This window comes from Ceratotherium simum, chromosome 12, assembly GCF_057802395.1.
Source record: "Ceratotherium simum simum isolate JZ-2026a chromosome 12, ASM5780239v1, whole genome shotgun sequence".
NCBI classification, from domain to species: domain Eukaryota; kingdom Metazoa; phylum Chordata; class Mammalia; order Perissodactyla; family Rhinocerotidae; genus Ceratotherium; species Ceratotherium simum.
The window spans coordinates 8066291-8092581 of NC_141911.1; the positions used below are offsets into that span (position 1 = coordinate 8066291).

Sequence of the window (26291 nt, forward strand, 5' to 3'; positions counted from 1 at the left end):
AAACAAGGCCTTAGGAATGGAGCCTGCGCTGCCCCAAGGGCTTGTGGAAGGCGTGGTTTCCCTGAGAAGAGAGGGTTTTTTGCCTCCCAAAGGCGGGAGAATCTTGGAGACCGCCTCCCCAGAGGGCGGGGCAATGACTAGCGCGTGACCAATCAGCGAGCCAGCCCCTGGAAGCGCTGAGAAGCGGCGAATCAGAACGCAGCGGCTTCAGACTTGACTGGCGCGCAATAATTTGAATACAGTGGAGGAGCAACTGGCTCGGCTGAGGAGAGGTTGTGGGTTCTGAGGCGCGGTTAATGCTGTGGGGGGCCGGGGGTGGGAGGCCGAGGAGAACGGGGTGTTCTGTGGAACGTAGGGGTGCGCGTCAAGGAAAAGGAGCCTTTGCTCTAGCTTTGGCGCTCTGGCGGCTCGAGAGCGAAGCCACCGGTAGGTTCTCGGCACTTCCAGGTCTCCGGTTTCCCTCTTTCTGCCGCGGGAGCTTCCTTGAATTTTTGCCCTGACAGGGTTCCGGGCCAGCGGCGCTTTTCTCGCATACCTTTCCTCATTCCGCCCCAGAAGGGGCTTCCCTGAAGCCGCAGCTCGGCGTTAATTCCCAGAAACCCAGGTCTTTCTAACTTTGAAATTACGCTTACGTAATTTTTTTTTTCATATACCTGATCCGAAGGAAGGGGAAGGGAAAGCTTTTATTGAGCAGCGTGCCACCTGCTCGAGGGTTACCGCGCGTGATCGTGTTTATTTCCAGCAGCCGTAGGAGGCTTTTATTTCCTATTTTTAATTGCCACTGTGATATAGTGTTTTTCTTTTTTTTTACCTTCTTGGTTTAAATCTTTATTAAAGTGATTTGCTTTTTAAAAAACCCTTTTCTTGGATCTTTGTGGACCATCACGCATCTGAAAACTTGTTCAGACTTTTAAAGTACAATTTTGATATGGTGATTTTAATACACATTAAATGAATTTAATACACATTGGATGAATTTGGTTATTATAATCGTCCTGTTGCTTTTAGGAGTTCAGTTGAGATGTCAGCTTTTACTCCAAGGAAGAGGAAGCAGCATTCTTTGAACTGTGACAAGTGAGTCTCATGCTATTGGTAAACTCTTAAAAAAGAAAAATCCACCTTCTTGTCTTTCTTAGCTTCACTCTTAAAATTTCCATTCTTTCACTTGCCTACCCCTTGTGGCTATAGCAATATTTCATATTCTAATTATGGTCTAGAAATACTGTAAGCTTTCATAATTAATTATTTAGTGCCTTTGGAGGGAATCAAAGAGCTGTCTGTTTTCTGTGGCTTGAAAACGTATCTATAAAATCTTTTATTACTTTGCTCCTTTCCTCTCTCTCATATAATATTTAACATAGTATTTTGTATACCCTAAGTGCTCATCTGTAAGCAATCCTAGAAAGTCTGTGTACTCAGTACTTACTACATGTCATACCAGAGATATAAATTACTCCCCACAGAACAGGCCTTAGTGGGTCAGAATTAATCATTTTAGGGGATTTGTAGCCAATGGAGCAAAGTATATGGGCTATAATTTGTATATGGCCAAGATGTAGAAATAAGTTTTAAAACACACACACAGACACATATACGTATGCATGTATATCAGAGCTTCTTTGTAAACAGTGTTTGTTTTCACAAACATTGGCATCTTAACTTTTGAAAAATATTTGAATGCTTTGTTTGGTAAAGACAATTTGAGAATCCTACTGTTAAACTCATAGATAATGTATATGGATGGACGTTTGGTGGAAAAGATGTTTTTAATATGACCTACGGGTAGAGTTGTTAATTAGTTAGCGTCAGATTGATATAAAAATTGAAGCAAAAAACTTATCAATGGACTTTGTTTCTTTTCATAGGCTATTATCAGATATTCCCTCGAAGAAATTCATTTTGGACTTGACTGAAAATATATTTCCATCACCTAATAAAAAGCACATTTGCCAAAGCAGTGATAAAAACGAAGAAAAGATGCATTGCTCTCAACAAGACCATTTCATTTCAAGTCCATTTAAAACAACTAAAAAAAGTAGATTGCCGTCTGCAAATCAAGGTTCACCATTTAAATCTGCTGTGTCTACTGTATCTTTTTATAACAAAGATAAGTGGTACCTCAATCCATTGGAGAGAAAGCTGATAAAAGAGAGGAGACCCATTGCTAAAAATGAAGATAAGTCTTCTCCCAGTGTGACAGAAAAAATGCAGGGAAAACCAGTCTGCTCCAAGAAAATGAACAAAAAAACACAGAAGAGTTTAACTGCTAAGTATCAACCAAGTTATAAGTGCATCAAGCCTGTATCAAAGAATTCTAAAAATTCCAAGCAAAATCGAGTGGCCTATAAGCCAATTGTGGAGAAAGAGAATAATTGTTATTCAGCTGAAAATGATCTGAATGCTCCTCGGGTTCTAAGCCAAAAAGTCAAACCACAAGTTACACTCCAGAGTGGAGCCGCATTTTTTGTTAGTAGAAAAAAATCCTCTCTTAGAAAACTGACTCTAGAAAATAAGCCATTACTGGGACTCACCCAAAAGAATAAATCAGAAGTGATTGAAGATTCTGATGAAGAGACTGTCAGTGAAAGAAAAGGTTTTGAGACAAGGCAAGTGCCAAAGTATTTGTTACTAGAAAAGGGACTGAACATTGAGCTGCTGGGTGCAAGAAGTAAAAACGAAGAGAAATTAATAAAGGTAAAGAAAACCAAATATATCACTTTAAACACTAAGTTGGCTACATAACAATAGTTCAGTATACATTATACATATAACATAGTTGAGCAAAATTTAATTTTCTTTGCAGTCTGGAGGACTGCTTTTATGAAGCCAAATAGTATAGTTTTAATCACTGTGAAGAATTTAGAGGCAGGGTGGAAAGATGGGGCTTTTCTCCCTTTTTTGGCTTAAAGAAGCCTACCAGCATTTTCTTGGCATTAAGGTATACATTTCATTAAATTCCCTCATGGCAAAACTAAAGTCTAGAGAAGCTTAACATAACAAAATTCAGGTAGTAGATTTCCAGAGTATGAGCATATTTTTTATGTTTGTTTCAGCTCATTATCTAAGTACTAGATTATTCTTGAAAATTTAGAGAATACAAAAAGTATAATAAAACCTACCTTCTGTAATCCCACTACTTGGAGATGATCACTGTTAACATATAGTTGGGTTTTTGTTTATATAGTATGTTTTCATAGTTGCATTCTATGCTCTTGCTCATATTTAACACACCTAGCGTAGACTAGTGTTGTCTGATAGAAATAGAACACCAACCACATGTAATTCAAAATTTTCTAGTGACCACATGAAAAAACGTACAGGGAAAAAAGGTAAAAAACAAAATGTTTCAGCCAGTATATTTTAAATGTTACCATTTCAATGTAGTCAATATAAAAAGCTATTAATGAGGTATTTTACCTTTTTTTTGTACTAAGTCCTTGAAGTCTGTTTATTTTCACTTGCAGCATGTCTCCATTGGGACAAACCACGTTGCAAATTATCGTTAGCTACTTGTGGCTGGTGGCTACCATAATAGACAATGCAGGTCTATACCTTGTATCGATCACTTCCTATCAGTAATCTCATCAGAGAAAGGTTGTTTTTATCAGGTAGCTAGAGGCAGAAAGCAGTTGAGGCAACAGGCCTTAAGAAAGGCTGTCTGGGGGCCCGCCCCGTGGCTTAGCAGTTAAGTGCGCGCGCTCCGCTACTGGCGGCTCGGGTTTGGATCCTGGGCGCGCACCCACACACCGCTTGTCTGGCCATGCTGTGGCGGTGTCCCATATACAGCAACTAGAAGGATGTGCAACTATGACGTACAACTATCTACTGGGGCTTTGGGGAGAAAAAGGGGGAAAAAAAAAAAAGGAGGATTGGCAGTAGATGTCAGCTCAGGGCCGGTCTTCCTCCCCAAAAAAGGGAGAGGAGGATTGGCATGGATGTTAGCTCAGGGCTGATCTTCCTCACAAAAAAAAAAAAAGAAGAAAGAAAGGTTGTCTGGGGCTTCCATGTCTGTGGTGACTTATTTCTTCTCATCACAACCTTGCAGCTGGAAATGGTAGACTTTCAACGCAGTGCTCAGTACACTCTGAGACTTATGTATTGAGCAATTCAGACTCCCTCTATAGTCATTTCTCTCCTCACCCACCTTCTCTCATTATTGTTCTCCTCATCGCTCCTCTCAAATTCAACCGCAGTTCATACCTCTTGTAGTCATCTAAATTTCAAATCCCAGTGGCAAAGATTATTAAATTGGTGGCCAGTGGACCACATCCAGCCCATGGGTGTTTTGCTTGGCCTACATAATGTTAAAAAAAATTTGAGCCAGCATTTTTTAAAAATATAAAGTAACAGATTTCTGGTGTTTCATGAAAAATTGAGATCTGGCAGAGCTAAGCCCTCATTCCTGCATAGCATTAATTTCTCAGAACAGAGTATCAGGATACCATTTGACAGGTAGGGGCTTCTCATTTCCCTCCACTAAATCAGTGTATGTATACGTATTTAGATCAGGGCAGTTTTGCTTTTAATTTTGCTTACCTGATGCTCTTGTAGTCATTTAAGTTTGCAGTCCCCATTGTAAATGCTTTTTGCTGTTTATCAGGTATTGCCAAGTATATTGTTAAATGGAACATGTTCTTGCTGACTAAGCCACGGTAGTCCAATTCTACTAATTCTTCATGTTGTCTCTGCTGCAAAAAAACACCCCTAAAAAGCATTTAGAAACAGATCTGTTGGGATTCACTCCCTAAATAAAAGACGATTAAGAATTATAATTGGTTTCCTTTATTTTTACCTATTCATTATATTCAGGATTCATCAGGTGGAGTAGTTTCTTCAAGGGAATGTAAAACTCATGAAAATAAGTGTTTTCCTTCAGAGAATTCTCTCAGTGAGAACAAGGCAGGTAAGTAAGAGAAGACTTCTCTTCTAAATAATGAGTTTATTTACCTGTAATAATGCCTCATTACATGTGTCAATATGAAATTATATATAATAATATTTTGGGTTTTTTTTTATATTCAATATTTGTGCCTGTGTTTGTATCTCTGTGTTTGTCTTGGTGACACTGTTTTCTCTGGTAAGTGGTGTAGAGCATTTTGAAAAGGAGGAGACATGGAGACCTTAGGCTGGAACTTAAGACAAAAGACTATTGCTTAATTGGTCTATGGGATGTGGCCAAGTTACTTAAGCTCCTTAGAGCTGGGTGTTCTCATCATACCTGACCTATCTACCTTTTACCCAAAATAATATGAAGGAGTAAAAACAATTTATGTTATATGTTTGTCATCAAAGCCCGGTTGTAATCAGAATTTACTAAGCTATAGAAAGGACACTGAATTGGCCATCAGGAACCTTGGGATTTTGTCTAGGTCTGCTACTAATTAGCTATATGATCTAGGGAAGAGATCTCTAAGGGGTTAGTCTTAATTTTTAAATTCCTTTTGGTTCTGAAATCCTATTACTAACTTATAGTGCCATTGTTCAATTAAACAGTATTTACTAAACTATGAATATATAAAGATGTTAATTAACATTCTACTTACCAACCAGATTCTTGGAACTTTACTTTGTTGATTATATCTATAAATTTGGAAATAAATTATAATTCTAGGAGTAGACATGCTGACTATTAAGAAACTATAGCTCATAGGAAGAAAACAAAAAAAGATAAAACTAAAAGCATAATGTGAAACAATAGCCCTTAAGAAGATCTCATAATATATATATAGAATGATTATTCATAGTGATAATTCTGAGATACACTGTTAGTACTGTTAATAACTAGTATTTACTGGGTGCTGTACCAGGCAGTGCTAGGTATTTAGTATGGTTTATGTTTCCCATGGGTTGTACTATCACTGATATAATAGAACACGTTAACAGAAACATAATAGCTTTCTATTTACAGTAGTTATAAAATTTTCTTTTGAAATAAATTTATTTCAGTACATCGTCTAAGTCCACTTACATAAAAATATTTAGTGCATAAAAAATAATACAGATCGTACAAGGATATGGCAAAATTCGTGAATATAGTATACAAATGATAAAAGTTTATTACTTAATAGCTGTGGTTTATCATTTAATTCTCACAACAATCCTAGGAAATAGGTTTGTATGCCAATTTTATAGATGAGGAAACAGGCTTGCATTAAGGAACTTACCCATAGCAGATCAGACTCGCACCTGTCTTGGCCTTGTATCTAGAGAAAGAGCTCTAATTATTTTTCAATGCAAAGTTACAAGTTTGCTTTTTACTAAATAGCCCACTTTCATCGTATTTTTCTCTAATCAGCTATTATTTTAATTTTGGTATTTTTTTTAATAAGGTTTTTGTTTTGCAATAATTTCAGATTTACAGAAAAGTTGTAAAGATAGTACAGAGAGTTCCTATATATCATTCAGCCTATTTCCCCCATTGTTACCATCTTATAATCACATGGTACCTTTGTCAAAACTAAGAAACTGATATTAGTATATTACTATTAACTGAGCTCTAGACTATTTGGAGTTCACTGGTTTTTCATTAATGTCCTCTTTCTGTTCTAGGATCTATTCATAGTACCACATTGCATTTAGTTGTCATGTCTCCTCAGCCTCCTCTGGTCTGTGACATTTTCTCGGTCTTCCTTGTTTCCATGTTTTTCATGACCTTGACATTCTTTTTTTTTTGTGAGCAAGATCAGCCCTGAGCTAACATCTGTGCTAATCCTCCTCTTTTTGCTGAGGAAGACCGGCTCTGAGCTAACATCTATTGCCAATCCTCCTTTTTTTTTTTTTCCCAAAGCCCCCCAGTAGATAGTTGTACATCATAGTTGCACATCCTTCTAGTTGCTGTATGTGGGACATGGCCGCAGCATGGCTGGACAAGCGGTGTGTCGGTGTGCGCCCGGGATCCGAACCCCGGCCGCCAGTAGCGGAGCGTGCGCACTTAACCACCAAGCCACGGGTCCGGCCCGACCTTGACATTCTTGAGGAGTACTGGCCTGATATCTTATAGAATGTCCCTGAATCTCGGTTTGTCTGATGTTTTTCTCATCATTAGACTGGAGTTATGGGTTTGGGGGAAGAATGCCACTGAAGTGAAGGGTCCTTCTTAGCACATCGTATCAGGGGTGCCAATGTCCACATGACGTTACAGATGATGATAACTTTTATCACTTGGTTAAGATTGGTTTGCCAGGTTTCTCCACTATAAAGTTACTCTTTTCCTTTTCCATACTCTATTTGGAAGCAAGTCACTAAGTCTAGCCTACCCTTTCAGGGAGAGTTGGGGATTAAGTTCCATCTCCTGGAGGGGGAAATATTTACATGTATTATTTGGAATTCTTCTGTAAGGAAGAGTTGTCTCTTCTCTCCCATTTATTTATTCAATCTTTAAATAAATAAATGGACTGATGGATACTTATCAGTATGGACTCATGAATATTTAGTTTGTATCTTGGGTTATAATCTAATACTACATTATTTATTCTATTGCTCAAATTGTTCCAGCTTTGACCATTGGGAGATCTTTTCAGGTCTATTCTCTTTGACATGTCCCATCCTTTTATTTTTTTGAGCACTTCTTTATTTTCTGGCATTACAAGATGCTCCAGGCTCGTCTTGTATTTTCCCTGCCCTAGTCCTAGAATCAGCCATTTCTCCGAGGAACCCTGGATCCTTCTATTGAAGAATAGTATTTAGAAACCACAATCTGGACATGGTGTGCTCGTTGCTACTGAAGTGTTTTTGCTTCTAGGTCCTCTCAGCAGACAGAGCTAGGAAATATATGTATGTATACTAACCCATGTATACACACATATCTGTGATTGTTTCTGTATCGCTCCATCTGTACATATACTAAATAAACATAAGTTCAGACTTGATGTCTCTGACTCTAATCCAGTACCACAGGGTTTATCCCTTCCTTTCTTGTTTCTCTGTAACTTCCCTCAGACAGTGAGAAACCTGATCCCACCATTCACTTCCCACCTATTTAATTGTTCAATCCCAGTATACCTGCAAAACAGTTTCAGAATTGTTAATTCATACTCCTGTGAGAAACAAATTTAGCAATTAGAGTATAATATTTAAGTACAGGTCTTTTTTCCGTAGCCTTATAATTTCCAGTCAAAACACCATTTTGTAAAGTCACTCAGGTCAGCTTCCCTTTCTTCTACCTCCTTCAGTGTAGTTCTGCCATACAGTTCTAATATAGTCAGAGTCAAGAGTCATTTGTCACAGTCTGCATTCCATCTTGGGATCCCTCAACATCATGATTGATTTTTGTTTGTTTGTTTTTACATACATTAAATTTAACTCTTTGTTATATACATGTGTATGGGTTTTGTCCAGTGCATAGAGCCACATATCGACGACTCCAGTACCCTACAGAACAGTTCTCTCATCCTAAAATTTCCCTTGGGTGTACCCTTATAGTCAGCTACTCCTCCCTCCCCCATCCCCCTGGCAACCCCATTCTGCCCCTATGGTCTTTACCTTTTCTGATAAAAGTGTCACACAAGGGGAATCATGCAATATGTAGCCTTTTGGATCTGACTTCTTTCACTTAGTAAAATGCATTTAAGATTCATCCATGTTGTTGCATGTATCAAGAGTTCATTCCCCTTTTTTGTTGAACTATGGATGTTCCATACATAGTCTGTTTATTCATTTCCCCATTGAAGGACTTCTTGGTTGCTTCTCGTTTTTAGCGATTATGGATAGAGCTGCTATCTGACCACACACTCAGTTGCATGAGCAGTGTGGGATAGGTTGAGGAGAGACCAAAGAAAAGACCCGGAAACGGCGAGCAAGATGTATGAGTTTATTGGGACTTAAGTACAGGGAGTCTGGTGGCGACCGACTGGACGAAGTTGTGCATCTACATCTACTACTGTGAACAGAGAGGGGGTTGCTTATATAGGCAGGGGAACAAAGGCTACGTGCTTGCCATGAGGGACTGTCCTTGCATGACCAGCGTTCCAAGGAGTAGTAGCTCATGTGGAAGGGCTCTGTGTTCCTTCAAGACATGATGCTCTTTGAGATAAACAGTACGATACCAGATGGTTGGCGTCCTGCCCAGAAGGGGACCAGAAGGACACATGGTTATGATAGGGCATGTAGACTAGTGCCCCTACAGCTGCTATAAACATTTGTGTACATGTTTTTGTGTGGACATAAGATTTCAAAACACTTGGGTGAACACCTGGAAGCGTGATTACTGGGTTGTATGGTAAATCTATGTTTAACTTTATTAAAAAACTGCCAAACTGTCCCACAGAAACTGCCATTTTGCATTCCCGCCTGCAATGAATGGGAGTTCCTATTATCCTGCATTCTCACCAGCATTTGTTATTGTCAGTTTTTTGATATTAGCCATTCTGACAGGTGTGTAGTGATATCTCATTGTGCTTTTAATTTACATTTCCCTAATGAAAAATGACGCTGAGCATCTTTTCATGTGTTTATTTGCCATCTGTATGTCTTTGGTGAAGTGTCTAATCACATCTTTTGCCCATTTTTAATTGAATTGTTTGTTTTCTTATTGTTGAGTTTTAAAAGCTTTTTTATATTCTGGATACAAGTCCTTGATCAGAAATATGATTGCAAATATTTGCTCCCAGTCTGTGGCTTGTCCTCTCATTCTCTTAACAGTATTTTTTTACACATCAAAAGTTTAAATTTGATAAAGTCCAACTTAATTAATTTTTTCTTTCATATATGGTGCTTTTGGTGATATATGTAAAAATTTATCACCAAACAAAAGTTCATGCAGATTTTTCTCATATTTTCTTGTAGAAGTTTTGTGGTTTACATTTAGATCTATGATCCATTTTGAGTTAATTTTTATATGTGAGCGTTGTCATTTTTTTGCGTATGGTTGTCCAGTTGTTCCAGCACCATTTGTTGACTCTCCTTTCTCCATTGAATTACCTTTGCCTCTTTGTGAAAAATCAGTTGACCGTATTTGCATGGGTTTGTTTCTGGGATCTTTATTTTTTTTATCTTTTTTTTTTTGTGAGGAAGATCAGCCCTGAGCTAATAACATCCAATGCCAATCTTCTTCTTCTTCTTTTTTTTTTCCTGAGGAAGATTGGCCCTCGGCTAACATCCATGCCCATCTTCCTCTGCTTTATATAGGATGCTGCCACAGCATGGCTTGACAAGCGATGCCTCGGCGTGCCCGGGATCCTAACCTGTGACTCCTGGGCCGCCGAAGCAGAGCACGCACACTTAACCGCTGCGCCACTGGGTCGCCCCTCTGGGCTCTCTATTTTGTTCCATTGATCTATTTGTCTGTCTTTTTGCCAATGCCATACTGTCTTGATTACTCTTAAGCCTTGAAATCAAGTAATGTGGGTATTTTGGTTTTATTAACCTTTAAAATCTTTTGAGTTTATTTTGTAATACAAATTATTGTCATTTTTTCCCCCTACCAGTTTCTCCTGAGTCCGTTGTCTATCCCATCTTCAGTGTTTCTTCAGTCAATACAAAAAGGTAGGGATTGCTCTTATTTTAATGTTCAAAGTTTATTTAATTATGAGTCTTCTGGGTCTTTTTTTCTTTTTTATACTATTTAATTTGGAGAACATTTTTTTCTTCCTCACTAAGGGGATATTGATAATAGGAGATGAAATCAGACTCTCTTATAGAAACTTCATGAGAACCTAAGAGTTGAGAGAAGGAAAAGATCTTTATGGGCTTGAGTAATAATAATTGCTAACATTTTTATATAGTACCTAGCCCATAATAAGTAGTTTATATCCATTATCTTACTTAATCCTCACAGCAACCTAGAAGGTAGATACTATTATTAATTCTATTTTCAGCTGAGGAAACTGTTAAGTAATTTAGCCACAGTTGCACAGCTATGAGGTGGCAGAGCCAGGACTAGAATCCATATCTGAATCAAAGCCCATTAGGCTATATTGCCTTCCCTGGGTGATAATATTAATAATAGTTAATGTTTAATGAGCATTTACAACCTCATGATGTAGGTACCATTATTACCCCATTTTATAGATGAGGATACTCTGGCCAGAGGAGTAAGTAACTTGCAGCAGCTTAATGCTTTTATAAATCCCGGCTGAAGCTACCACTATCCTGGTCAAAGCTGAGACTAGGATCAGGGAGGCAGGGGTGAGTGTGAGCATGATAGGTGGAAAAGCTACGAAAAAGAAGTTTCTTATAGTCTCAACATCTTCCTAAGCAGCTTTGATTCTTCTCTCCCCGTTTGATGATAAATAACTGGAGGTATTGAGCAAGGAACTTCCTAACTAAGTTCTCTTACTCTTGGGGCACCTCATCTTAAATCACCTTAGAGATTGGGTTGGGTGGACAACTTTTCCCCTTCGAAGGCCATATTGCTGTTTTTTTTCACCTTTCCCTTTTCTTATCTATGTCTTCTTTCATGACTTTATTGAGGATTGAAACCTACCACAATTAGCTGATAAAAGTGTGTAAACTAATTTAATCTAGCATAAGGAGATATTAGGATACTATTGGTTGAATCATTTGAAATTGCTCTCTGTGTAGGACCCAAAAGGTCAGATATCATCAATGTCTTCTGGTTTAATCTATTACTTGTATGTTGGGTAGATTACAGATTCTCCAGGTTCATGGTCTCACATTCATTTTTTGTTTATTCAATCATTTGGCAAACATTTATAGAGTACTATGTGGTGTTGAACTATACTGAGTTTTAGAGATATGAAGAGAAATAGCACATGATCCTGCTATCAAGGGAGTTATGGTTAGAAGAGGACAGGCGTTTAAACAAATATGTATAATAAAGTGTTAAAATTGCAAAGATAGCAGTAAAGAGATTGTGGTCATGCACACAAGGATGGGAAGAGCTGAGTTACTTAGCAAAGGTTGCATAAAGAGAAGGGGATCAGCAACCTAGATGACTGTTTTTTATATTACAGGTATGTACGTACCATTAGTAGTTTGTCAAATCAGTTTAAGGGCATCATATCCAGCATTTTTTTGTGTGTGTGTGAGGAAGATCAGCCCTGAGCTGACATCCATGCCAATCCTCCTCTTTTTGCTGAGGAAGACTGGCCCTGGGCTAACATCTGTGCCTAGCTTCCTCCACTTTATGTGGGATGCCGCCACAGCATGGCCTGACAAGCGGTGTGTCAGTGCGCGCCCGGCATCTAAGCCCGGGCCGCCAGCAGCGGAGCACGAGCACTTAACTGCTACGCCACGGGGCCGGCCCCCCAGCATTTTTTCAATGGAATAATGCATCTCACATAGTAAGTGTAGTTAAATATATGTGTCTGTATTGATCATGATGTAAAATATATCTCTTACCATAGGTTTGTCAAGTCAGTTTGAAAGCCATTCTTCTAGTCAAATGATAATAGGACAGCTTGGCTCAGCTTAAAGAATTAGACAGTTTTTTCCTACTGTTTTCTTGTCAGGTTTTTTTCTGTTTGAACCTCTTGCTTTGGGCGCTTAGTTTTTCTCCTTGCCTCTATTCTGTAGAGATTTCTATTCCTTTGGTCCTTTGAAAACCGAGGTCTTTTCATCATAAGACAAGGGTTACACATTCATTGCCTGCAGAGCCAGCCAGCCTGGGCGGAGCCTTGGAGCCAGCTGGAGAATGCATGCCCCATCTGAAAGAGCATGTGCTGTTGAGCTCCAACTAGTAGATTCTTTGAAGAAATAGAGGTTTAGTGATCTTATAGTGTCTCTTGCACTGTTGGAAATACACATTTTTAAGTGAAATCTCTAGATTTTAAAATATCGATAGCTAATCCAAAGTTTTAAACACTATGTGAGCCTGTCAAAACATATCTGCTAGCTGTGTTTGGCCTGAGGGGCTCCAGTTTGCAACCTCTATAAGCCAATCCCAGCATTCTTTCTTATTGGGAAAAGGTTGCCTTAACAACATCTATCTAGGCAAAAAAAAATTTTTTTCCTAAGAATTTGAGAATAGTAGGGTGCTGCTTTAGGTATGAGAACTCACTGCTCAAGTAAAAAGTTGTTGGATCATAATATGCTGGTGACTGGCTTCCTGTGCATCTGTGAAATTCAATATTAGAGTCTAGTTAATATTATTTGCTGTGGTATTCCAGGAATTTATTTATACTTGTGTAGGTAAATATTGTCCTAAGATTTAATAAAGTAACAAAGATCATTTTTTAAGGATATAGTCAACTTACAAAGAGATCCTGCACATGTGCATCTGATACTGTAGATGAAAGTCCCTTGGACTTGGAGTTAGAAGATGAGGATTTGAGTCTTACTGCCATTCTTTACTAGTTACTTTACCTTGGGTAAATTACTGATCCTCTCTGAGTGGACCTCAGGTTTCTCATTGTTCCTGGCCCTATTACTTCATGAAGTTTTTTGTTTAATTTAATTTAATTTATTTATTTATTTTCCTCCCCAAAGCCCCAGTACATAGTTGTATATTCTAGTTGTTAGTCCTTCTAGTTCTTCCATGTGAGCTGCTGCCATAGCATAGCTACTGACAGGCGAACCTGGGCCACTGAAGTGGTAAGAGTGTAGAACTTTAACCACTAGGCCATCAGGGCTGGCTCAACTTCATGAAGTTATTGTCATTAGAAGACACTAAAAATTGCAAGGTGCTCTGCAAATGTTATATACATACGTTTTCTTTTCATTGTAATTTCTCAAAAAATTTTAAATTATTAAATAATGTTTATCAACTTTCTATTTCAAGATCTCTAGTTGAAGAACAGTCTTCTCTGGGATCCATCATATCTACTAACTTTTTGAAACAGATCAACACACAGAAAAGTACTAATACCAGAGATACAAATAAAGAAACAAAAGACCAGCTCATCATTGTGAGTAAATTTAAAACAAAGCTCCTCATGTACTTGGCTCTCACATATAGAACATGAAATCAGACATGTTGTCTTAGCATAGTTGACATGGGTTATATATTCTGAGTTTTGTAAATACCAGCTTTGTTGTAGTGGCAGCATTTAAAGCTAGTCAAGTACATTTTCAAACTGATGCTGTTGGGCAATGCTAGTAATTTTGTGAATGCTGATGAATGAGTTGTTTCCAGATAAGGAAAATTCTCATTGATCAACAAAAGATTTAATGAGAATAGCTACATTGTGTTAGACTTGGGTTTGGCAAACTATGGCTGTGGGCCAAATCTAGACCATGGCCTGTTAGCTAAAAATGGCTTTTACATTTTTAAAGGGTTGGAACAAAAAGAAGAATATGTGACAAACCATGAGTGGTCTGCAAAGCGTAAAATATTTACTTTCTGGACCTTTGCAGAAAAAGTTTGCCAACCCCTATATCAGATAATTCAGAACCTGGTATTTTCAGTAGCGTTGAGCAATGCCTTATGAGACAGAACAGGAGTTTAAAAACCATGACATTGAATATCCCTGACTTCCCTATATTCATAAATTTGTCTGTGCTTTTCCTAAACTTTTACCATGTATTATTTTATATATATATATGTATACACATTTTTTTTTTTAAGCTTCAGTGCATGGTTGTGTATCCTAGTTGTTAGTTTTAATTCTCTATGTGAGCCACCACCACAGTATGACAACTGACAGATGGGAGGTGTGGTTCCACCACCAGGAAACGAACCTGGGCTGTGGCCGTGAGAATAGCAAATCTCAACCACTAGACCACCAGGGCTGGCTCTATATTTATTTTTTATCAACTTGAGGGGCAAAGGATTTTAGTATTCCTAACCACTTAAGGAAAAAATACTATATAATGAATATAGAACTCCTCAAATTTTTGCCCTGCCTTGAAATAAATAATAAAAAGCCTTGAAATAAGGCTTTTTTAGGTCTCATTTAAGAGCTTTTTTTTTTTTTTTTTATTTATTTTTTAATTTTTTGTTTATTGCAGTAACATTGGTTTATAACATTGTAAAAATTTCAGGTGTACATCATTGTACTTCTATTTCTGCATGGACTACATCATGTTCACCACCAAAATACTAATTACAACCCATCACCACACACATGTACTGAATTATCCCTTTCACCCTCCTCCCTCCCCCCTTCCCCTCTGGTAACCACCAATCCAATCTCTGTCCCTATGTGTTTGTTTATTGTTGTTATTATCATTTAAGAGCTTATTAAAGAAGTTTCATTATTCATCTTAGCTGTAATTTGTATGATTTAATCATATTCCTTCTTAGAACTATGCATGTAGCTAAAGAATCTTGATTTTTTGTGTGTGTGTGTGAGGAAGATCAGCCCTGAGCTAACATCTGCCAATCCTCCTCTTTTTTTGCTGAGGAAGACTGGCCCTGGGCTAACATCCATGCCCATCTTCCTCCACTTTATATGGGATGCCGCCACAGCATGGCTTGACAAGCAGTGCGTTGGTGCGCGCCCAGGATCCCAACCGGTGAACCCCAGGCTGCTGCAGCGGAGCGCGCGCACTTAACCGCTTGTGCCACCAGGCCGGCCCCTGAATCTTGATTTTTGACACCATCCATTCAAGCAGACAATTCCATTTGTTTCATTAATCTGTTGCATCTTTAGTTCTCTTCTCATTCCATTTTGTTTGGGCGGGAGGGAGAGGAGGATATAGTCACCACATTTTCATTTAGTATTTCAGTTATGCCAGCATAAAAGAAAAATAAGGAGAAATTTGAATGAATGGTTACATGAACTAAATACAGAGCTATTCGTGATGTGTTTAGATGGGCTTTGTTTTTTTCTTTTTCCAATTACAGGATGCAGGTCAGAAACATTTTGGAGCCACCATGTGTAAATCTTGTGGCATGATCTATACTGCTTCCAACCCTGAAGATGAAATGCAGCATGTTCAGCATCACCACAGATTTTTGGAGGGAATCAAATATGCAGTTAAGTCAGAAAATAGTCTTTCAATTTGTTCTAAAAATAAAACTTCTTTAAAAGAAACATTTCTTTTACTTTATTGAAAGATCTACATATCCATAAATATTTCATCATCTGCAATTTTATCCTTAATATATGAAGCAGACAGTATTTAAATGTTATCTTTTAATACAAGTGCCATTTCAAACTTTCTATCCTAATACAAAAGAACCACAGTCATGCACTGCATAACAACATGTCGATCAATGATGGACCGCATGTACAATGGTGGTCTCATAAGATTAGTACCATATAGCCTAGGTGTGTAGTAGGCTATACCATCTAGATTTGTGTAAATACTATACACTCTGTGATGTTTGCACAGTGACAAAATCGCCTAATAACACATTTCTCAGAATGTATCCCCGTTGTTAAGCAACACAACTGTATTGTTCTAGGTTGAATGAACATCCTGCATTCTTAGCTCTAGTTTTCTGAGCAGAGCTGAACAGTCAAGATACAAAACTCAAAGACTGAGGAGACCCTGCTCTTCTCACTTTAGTTTCTTTATAGATAGCCTTAGAAAAAAACCTTTGCTATGACTTCTCCAGGCTTTTTCTTTTCTGAGGGAAGGGGTCCTACCTCCTTATCAAACAGCTGTCTAGTCCAAATACATCCTATTGTTGGCCTTATCTTTATGATTGTACCTGTTACTCAAATGCATCCCTTGTTTTTCCTGTTTTTATTGTGGTAGTTCATGCCTTCACGTATTTTTAGCCTGGTTTATTAAAACTGCTTATCCTACCCCTCCTCCACTTTCCCACTTCTAATAATTCATCTTTTTCTCTTTATATTCCTATGAAGGGCTCTTATTTGACTTTGCCTTCATTTATAATAGATTATGTATATGGCTCCCAATAGGGTGTCAGCCCCTTGAGGACAGGTACTTTGTTTTAGTCATCATTTATTTCCCTTCCCACATTCCTGTAGTGGGATTTTGTCCTCTTTTTTATGTCACTCATTGTTCATCTTCTTGTCCTCTCCAGACCAAATTACTTACATTTTTCTTTTCTTCAGATTAAACTGTGGCTTTCTTTTCCTTTGGCAGGGCTGGAAAAAAGAACGTGTAGTAGCAGAGTTTTGGGATGGGAAAATTGTGCTGGTCCTGCCACATGATCCAAGTTATGCTATCAGAAAGGTATGGAATGTTAGCTTTTTTAATTCCTATTCTTCTACTCCCTCCCCCTCCCACACCAAAAAATCAACCTATGTTGAAGAATAAAACACCTTTGCTCATAGGTAATCCACTTTGGTGCACATGTAAGGATGACTTTTATAGTAGTTCGTACAAAACTAAATTTATAATTACAGGACAAAGCAAGAAGTGTCAGTTGGAGATTAAAGAAAACAGTTAAGGCTCTATGGCTTATCTTTTACCTTTGTCTTCCACTTGTGAAAGATAAACCAAATGTTTCAATGTCGAGAGATTAATGGCCCTAGAGTGTATTTCTTATGTTGGTGTTGCTTATGTTTCTTGGGCTGGATGTTTAGCCCCAGTGAACAGTGAATAAAGCTGAAACAAAATTGGCACTTCCTATTCCTTGTCCCTCCCAAGAGTGAATTTCTTTCTCCTGAAAGTGATCTTTAAAATAGGGTCTTAAAACTCTGTTTCCAAAGTGGCAGATACATGCATCAGTAAGGGAATAATCTTGGGGGTGTGCAAATTTAAGAAATAGAGATAAAAGAGGCTAAAATGATAGTAACCATAAAGTTAGTGTATATAAATATATATAGTTTCTGTTGTACTTTTTAAAACAAATTCACCTCCTTTGGTTTTTAACATCGTTAGGTAGAAGATGTCCAAGAACTTGTTGATAATGAATTGGGCTTCCAGCAAGTTGTTCCCAGATGTCCAAATAAAACCAAAACTTTTCTCTTTATATCTGATGAAAAGAGAGTAGTTGGGTGTTTAATTGCAGAGCCCATCAAACAGGTATGGTATATGTCTTTTAAATTATTGGCATAATTTGTAAGCAAAATTAAGTAGTTGGGAGAAATCTCAATAAGCATTTAAGAATGCTATTATTAATAACTTTTTTCCTACTGAAATATCTTTGACTCCATGGATAGCTGAAGTCATTTATTTCTATTATATTTGATATTTTGCCTTATATAGGTAGGATAAGTAAGTCAGTCTTATGTTCTTGTAGTCATTTCCATACCTGGACTATAAAGTATGTGATTTTAAATAAGCAAATCTAAAGAGCCCACTTATTGAACATGTGGCTTAGTGCAGGTTACTATATTTGGCAAAATAGTCAATACTTGTCCCTTAGTTAGAATCTACTTTAAATACTAATTAGCAATGTTCTAGAAGAGGAGTTGGCAAACTGCAGCCCGTGGCCCACCACCTGTTTTTGTGAATAAAGTTTTATTGGAACACAGCTATGCTCATTCATTTCCATGTTACCTGTGGTTGCTTCTGTGCTGCAATGGCAGTGGAGTAGGTGCAGCAGAGACCACATGGCCCAAAGAGCCTAAATTATTTACAATTTGGCCCCTTACAAAAAAAGGTTGCCAATCCTCGTTCTAGAATGGAGAGATGTAGTTTTGCCTTCAAGGAGGTTACAGGGTAATCTTTAGCTGTAGAAAATTATAGTTCAACGTGTTCTTTTTTAACTGACTCTATATATCCCACACTTACATCTCCTTTTAAAAATATTTATCTGGGGGCTGGCCCGGTGGCATAGCAGTTAAGTTCCCGCATTCTGCTTCTGGCGGCCCGGGGTTTGCAGGTTCAGATCCCGGGCGCGGACCTACGCACGCTTACCAGGCCATGCTGTGGCAGCGTCCCACATAGAGTAGAGGAGGATGGGCATGAATGTTAGCTCAAGACCAATCTTGCTCAGCAATAGAGGAGGTTTGGCAACAGGTGTTAGCTCAGGGCTAATCTTCCTCACACACACACACAAAATATATTTATCTGTCTCAATATGTCTTGAAATGATGCTGGCGTGAATTTATCTAATACCTTTTTGTAAGTGCCTTCCTTTTTTCCCCTAATTTCTACCATCTTTTTTTCTCTCTCTTATTTTCCTTTTATTTCCTGCATTTTCATCATATATATATATATATATATATATATATACACACACATATATATATATATACACACACATATATATATATACACACACACACACACATATATATATATATACACACACACACATATATATATATATATATATATATATACACACACACACACATATATATTCTCCTGTGTGTGTTTATCAGAAGTTGGAGAGAAAAACAGCTGGTTTGTATAATTGGCGGTAAAAGTGATCAATTTGGCCTTTCTTTGATCTTAAAAAAGCAGACTATTTATATAGTGACAATAGGCAAAAATAGCCAACTAATTCATACATATTCTCTTCCTCTAATTTTCATTTCAAAAGCACAGTTTTCTTAATGGTAATTAAAACTTAAGTACACAGCTATCAGAACAGCTACAATAAAAAATAGTGACAATACCAAATGCTGGCATGGATGCAGGGAAATGAGATCTCTCATACATTGTTGGAGGGACTGTAAAATGTTACAGCCACTCAGGGAAAAGTTTGGCAGTTTCTTGGGAAACTGATCATGCACCTACCATATCACCCAGCAGTCGTACTGCTGAGCATTTATCCCAGAGAAATGAAAACTTATGTCTATACAAAAACCCATACCTGAATGTTTATAGCACCTTTATGCATAACGGCCAAAACCTGGAAACAATGAAAGTGTCCTTCAGTAGGTGAATGATTAAAAAAACTAGTGTATCCATATGGTGGAATATTACTTAGCAATATAAAGGAACAAACTGTTGATATATACAACAACTTGGACAGATGTCAAGGGCATTGTGCTGAGTGAAAAAGCCAAAAAGTCACATGCTGTATGATTCCATTTATATGACACCCTCAAAATAACAATTACAGAGATAGAGAACAGATTGTGGTTGCCAGGGCTTAGGGATGGTGGAGGGGAAAAGGTTGGATGTGTTTATAAAGCAGCAGCAAGAGGAAGATCTTTGTGATGATGCAACAGCTCTGTATTTTGATTGTGGCAGTGGTTAAATGAATATACAAATATGATAAATTTTCGTGGAACTATACATACACGTTGTACCCATGTTAATTTCTTGGTTTTAGTATTATACTATAGTTATGGAAGATGTAACCATTGGGAGAGACCCCAGGAAGGATCCACGGATTCTCTCTCTACTATTTTTTTAACTTCCTGTGAATCTAATTATTTCAAAATAAAAAGTTTTAAAAACAACTTAAATTCAAACCAAATTTCATAGTTAATATGCAAAAATCTTCTTTAGTGCTTTCTGTTTTTGAGGATGTCATATATACACATTTTAGGCTGTAGAGAATGGGAGAAGTTTATGTACTTTATTAAAGGTAACAGTCTGAATTTTACAATTTTTTTTAATCAACAAAAGAAGGATGTTTCATAATGGTATATAATACACTGGAATGTGGGAATATCTCAACACCACTAGTACTTTTTACGCATTGTGTAACTATAAATGGACGAGAATTCAAGAAATATCAAAGAATTTTGACATTTTTGGTGAAGGTATTAAAATATTAATTTCAGATACTTAAGTTTTATTTAAGGAATGGTTTTTTTTTCCCCCGCCCCCCAAAGCCCCAGTAGATAGTTGTATGTCATAGTTGCAGAGCCTTCTAGTTGCTGTATGTGGGACGCAGCCTCAGCATGGCCGGAGAAGCGGTGCGTCAGTGCGGGCTCGGGATCCGAACCCGGGCCGCCAGCAGCAGAGCGCACGCACTTAACCGCTAAGCCTTGGGGCCGGCCCTTTAAGGAATGGTTTTTAAAAAGCAATGTGAACTCATCTGTATTGTTAGCTCTAGATGCTTCTGTATATTATTGCAGGCCTTCCGTGTCCTGTCCGAACCAACTGGTCCAGAATCTCCAAGCTCTAAAGAATGTCATAGGGCTTGGCAATGTTCAAATGTACCAGAACCTGCAGTCTGTGGGATAAGTAGAATATGGGTCTTCAGACTGAAGAGAAGAAAGCGCATTGCAAGACGACTGGTAGATACTCTCAGGTAAGAAATACAATAAAATGGGGCTGACCTGGTGGCATAGCGGTTAAGTTCATGCACTCCGCTTTGGAGGCTGGGGGTTCGCCAGTTTGGATCCTAGGCACGCGCCTACGCACCACTCATCAAGCCATGCTGAGGTGGCGTCCCACATAGGGCAACTAGAGGGACAACTATGACATACAACTATCTACTGGGGCTTTGGGGAGAAAAAAGGAGGAAGGTTGGCAGCAGATGTTAGCTCAGGGCCAATCTTCCTCAAAAAAGAAAAAGAAATACAATAAAATGGATCTAGATCTAGATTAGCTTTCCCAGAACCTTTCCTGGCTCATGAGCCAAAGGGAATGATGTTGGTAAGACACTTCTGTATAAATACTATCAAAGTCAGGCTAAGGCAAGTGTTGGTGCTGAAAAAAAATACTAGATGTACTCAGTTTAGGGCACAACATTCCAGGTGTGAAACATTCTAGCCCAGTGCTTTTCATGCTACCTGTGGTGAAAGACTAGTTTAATTTGTTACAGACAAACACTTTAATAAAGTAAAATAAAGAAGAATTGCTAGAAAATGAAATAGGAAAACAAAGCAAAAAAAAAAAAAGGAAAATACAAGCACAGATTTTTATTAGATTCTACAGATGTAAAATTAACATTTCAATAAATATAATCTATACAAAGGTTTAAAAAAGAATTACAGAAATTGTACATGGTCATTGACAGTGTGCAACTAGGTAGTTAATAAAGACTTACTATAACTCGTAAGTGTAACTAAATGTAAAAGTGAAATTAGCAAGACAACCCACAGAATGGGAGAAAATATTTGCAAATCATTTATCTAATAAGAGTAGTACATCTAGCATATATAAAAGAACTCTTACAACATAAAAATAAAAAGACAACCGAATTTAAAGATGGGCAAATGATTTCAATAGACATTTCTCCAAAGAAGAAATACAGATGGCTAAAAAGCACATGAAAATATGCTCAACATCATTAGCTATCAGGGAAATTACAAACCAAAACCATGATGATATGCTACTTCACACCCACTAGGATGCCTATAATCAAAAAAAAAGGGAAATAATGCATGTTGGTTAGGATGTGGAGGAAATTGGAATCCTTGTATGTTGCTGGTAGGAATTGTAAAGTGGTGTAGCTGCTGTGGAATACGGTTTGGCAGTTTCTCAAAAAAATTAAATCATCATATGACCCAGCAATTCTGCTCCTAGGTGTATACTCAAAAGAAATGAAAGCATATGTCCACACAAAAACTGGTACATGAAGGTTTATAACAGCATTATTCATAATCAAGGAAGTGTAAACCAAATGCACAATTAATGGATAAATACAATGTGGTATATCCATACTTTAATACAGTGGGATATTGTTCAGCCACAAAAAGGAATGAAGTATTGACACATGCTACAACATGGATGAACCTTGAAAACATGCTAATTGAAATAAGCCAGTCACAAAAGACCCATTTTGTGTGATTCCATTTATAGAAAATACCCAGAATAGGCAAATCCATAGATAGAAAGTAGTTTCCCAGTGACTGAGGGAAGGGTGAATGGAGAGTGACTATTGGGTCCAGGGTTTCTTTTGGGGATGATGAAAATGTTCTGGAATTAGATATTGGTGATGGTTACACAAATTTGTGAATGTACTGAAAACCACTGACTTCTACACTTTTAAAGGGTGAGTCTTATGGTATATGAGTTATATCTCAGTAAAAAATAAATTGGCAATTCTCCATTTTAAACTCCTATGCTCGCACTTTGAACTGACACTGTATATTGATACTTAAAGTTTCTAGTGTGACAAATTAGCTTACTTCTTGCTTGTTAATTTACCTAATCAAGGTTGGATGGATGAATTTCACAACACTTATTCTCTCAATTTCTGTACTTAAAATAACGGATTATAAACCAGTGACCACACTTTGACCAAACCAGTGACCACACTTTGAGTAGCACTATTCTAGCCTTTTGAGTTCTATATACTTTTTAAGAAAGAAAACCAAAGACCACTGTGGGGATCCAGTCTTGAGCCATAATCCTAGTCACCCACACATACCTTATAAAAGGAAGCAATGAGAAAAATTGGTGTCTGTAAAGATTTTTTTTTGGTAGTTAATCATGAAATACTTCTATTTTCTATATTTTATACTAAGAGATACATAAATTTGGTATGGGGAATACCAGTATCTAACCTAGTTCTACCAGTTAGTAGTCCCGTGCTACTCAAAACGTGAGAGTGCATATGAATCACCTGGGGATCTTGTTAAAATGTGGGTGTGATTCAGTAGGTCAGGGTGGGGCCTGGGATTCGATATTCCTAATAAGCTCTCAGGTGATGCTGAATGTTGCTAGTCTGTAGATCATACTTTGAGTACTAAGGCAATAGGTTATCTATAAGCAATAATGAATTAAAAATAAGTTGCCCCAAAAGGAGAAATATAAAACACATTCATTTGAGAACATATTTATCTTTCCTCACACATTTGAATTGAAGATACAGGTAATATAATTGACAGCTGTCCTGTATATGAGGAGCCTTAGGCTGAATTCTCTTTTTTAAACAGGCAATATATATTTAAATCCTCACACAAGGAGAATATTATTCCTAGTTGTTTTACTTAAGGAGCTGCTGAGGCTCAGATGGAATTATTAGCACAAATTTACACTGATGAGCTAGTAGAAGGACAGTTAGGACTCCAGTCTACAGATCTAGTCTTCTAGATATCACTTATAATAAGAACTAATCAAACCAATATTTTGCTTTGGATTCTAGTAAATTTAGCAATAAAGTTGCATTCAATTATATAGTAAGTGTACTAGAAGCTTATATCTTAACTTCTAATTGAATCCAATTCTTTAATTTTTTTTATTTTGAAGTAATTTCAAACTTATAAAAGATTAGCGAGAATGGTAAAAAGAACCCCCTAAATACCTTTGCCCAGATCCATCAAGTTTAACATGTACTTTCTTCCTGAATTATTGAGAGGTAAGTTACATACATTCTGCCCCTTTGCCCCTTCATACTTCAGTATGTATTTCTTAAGAACAAGGGTATTCTGTTTCATAAGCACAGTTCAGTTATCAAATTCAGGATATTTAATATTGACATAATGCTTTTATTTCATGTATAGTCCATATTTCAGTTTTGTCATTTGCCTCAAATCTCCTGCATAGCATTTTTTTTCCTGTGCAGGACCACATATTGCATTTAGTCATCATATCTCTTTAGTCTTTGTCTTCCTTAACCTGGAACATTTTCTTCGCCTTTTTTTGTCTTTTATGACATTGATGAATACAGGCCAGTTATTTTATAGAATGTCCCTCAATTTTGTTGAATTCTTTCAACCTTTTCATTTTATTACTTTTTAATCCTAGTTGAGCTGGATCAAGGAGAGTTGTGGTCAAAATGCAGATTAGTTTTTGCATTCTTAGAGCTCTGAGTGTGTGGTGTAGTTGAGAAGAGTATAAGTTATTGGTTAAAATTGGTGATGCTTATTTCTTGGTTTTAATTATCTGTGGCTTTTAATTAGCAATCTTATCTCCTATTAGTTGCTCATGACCGTGGATCACCTAGAGGCAGCTGGGTGGTTTATGTGGTTCCCTTTGCCTCTCAGCAGAATTTTTTCTGGATCTCAGTTTTCTCATCTGTGAGATGATATCATTAGACTTCCATCTCTTAAATCTAAGGCATTAAGTCATTTTATGACTTAATAAAATAATTTTTATTTTATTTTATTCAGGAGACTGAAATTTTATGTTGGGTTTGCTTTAAAATCAATTGTGCTAGTGTTTAATCAGAATTTTAAGTTTGTTCCATTGTTAAATTGTCTTTTCTCCTTTTTTAGGAATTGCTTCATGTTTGGCTGTTTTCTCAGCACTGATGAAATAGCGTTTTCTGACCCAACGCCAGATGGCAAGTTATTTGCAGCCAAGTACTGCAACACTCCTAATTTCCTTGTGTACAATTTTAATAGTTAAAGCTAATTTCAACTCTAGAACAGTTACTGTGTAGATGAGTTCAGACAGCCTCTTATCATATAATACGAACTACTTAACAAATATCAAAATAAAAATACTAAGACACAAACACACATACACACAAACTTGCCTCAGTTTTTTCCCTTATGAATTGAAAAGTCAGGGATAAATTTGTTAAAAATTATCTGGGGATTCAAAGAAAGGAAAAATCTTTGGATGATATATACTGACTAGCACTCTGAATCCTTAATTATGAAACTTTGTAGCTATAACTGGAAAATTACTTGCCTCCTACATAAGAACATTGACAAAGCAAGATGGTTTTCCACAGAAATGTGACCACTTATCTTTTATAAAGCACACTTTGGGACCAGGATTATCGCATGCCTGATCAGAAGCAAACGGAAAAATTTAAAGACAGGCAAATAATTTCTGTGCCCAATATTTAAAGATAATTCCTGAATTCTGTACACAAAATTCTCGCTTTATAGGTACTTGGCTGTAGCGACTCAGTTTTGAATATCTTTAGAAAGTGTTTTGAATTTCTAATTTGTAACAGGGAAAGATGGTAAAGAATGAATAAAATGTCCATATCCTTTTATGTAGAACAGAATTCTATAGTTTAATGTTTCAATCTTTTTAAAAATCATGTTAATCGAAAGCACACCTGTCATCAGATTTAATTAAAATTAAACCTAGTAATAGCACTATTGTCATTTTATTAATTTTTGGTGTATGAAAATGTTAATTGTGCTACTTTAGTGAACTTATTACTGGTGATTGATGTCATTAATAAAATGGACATCTAGTTGGAGTAGATGATTCATATGGTTACATTTTAAGATTTTTTGCATGTGTAAAATACATCTTGTTCTGAGATATCTGGCAAAAGTGCTGACAAAATATATAGTAACAGAACTAAGGTTAGTAAATAAATATATCTAGGCTGATTGCCAGAGAATATGATAACATTATGTAAATATGCCTAAATATGCACACATTTTCCTAGTATAATTCTTGGATACTTACTTGGAAAAGCAAAGAATTATTCAGATTGTTTTGATTCTAAAAAAATAATTTAACTGCTATCTGGCAATAAGACCCTAGGGAAGTAGTTTTCCAGGTTGTAACTCTATGTGCAATCTGTTCATCTGCATTCTTTTATTTGCTTGTATGTTAACATGGTTCCAAAATTTAAAAGCCTGGGTTCCAAAAAGAATGTAGAAGTGTTAAAATGTGTGTAATTATGCAAACATTTTAATGCTATTTTCTGCGCTGCTGGTTTTTTTAATTGTTTTAAATATTTTATTTAAAAAATTTTATTAACATTTTGTTTGCTCAATGCTTTTGTGATGAATCAATTAAAATTCTTTTCAATATTC

General features: G+C 37.0%; 1 protein-coding gene across 3 annotated transcripts; it reads left to right on the top strand.

Annotated features, from left to right (window-relative positions):
• The first annotated feature begins 328 nt into the window (after positions 1 to 328).
• ESCO2 (establishment of sister chromatid cohesion N-acetyltransferase 2) lies at positions 329 to 26291 on the top strand. 3 transcript variants are annotated; one of them, XM_014789919.2, is made up of 11 exons: positions 329 to 426; positions 1009 to 1074; positions 1866 to 2694; positions 4810 to 4903; positions 10425 to 10482; positions 13679 to 13805; positions 15686 to 15817; positions 16900 to 16989; positions 17641 to 17784; positions 20745 to 20920; positions 24777 to 26291. In XM_014789919.2, exons 2-11 carry the CDS (start codon positions 1022 to 1024, stop codon positions 24907 to 24909), a joined length of 1836 nt encoding a protein of 611 aa, XP_014645405.1. In that variant the 5' UTR covers positions 329 to 426; positions 1009 to 1021; the 3' UTR covers positions 24910 to 26291. The 3 variants fall into 3 exon arrangements, with proteins under 3 accessions (XP_014645405.1, XP_087293492.1, XP_087293491.1); XM_087437366.1 differs by lacking the exon at positions 20745 to 20920; XM_087437365.1 differs by lacking the exon at positions 17641 to 17784.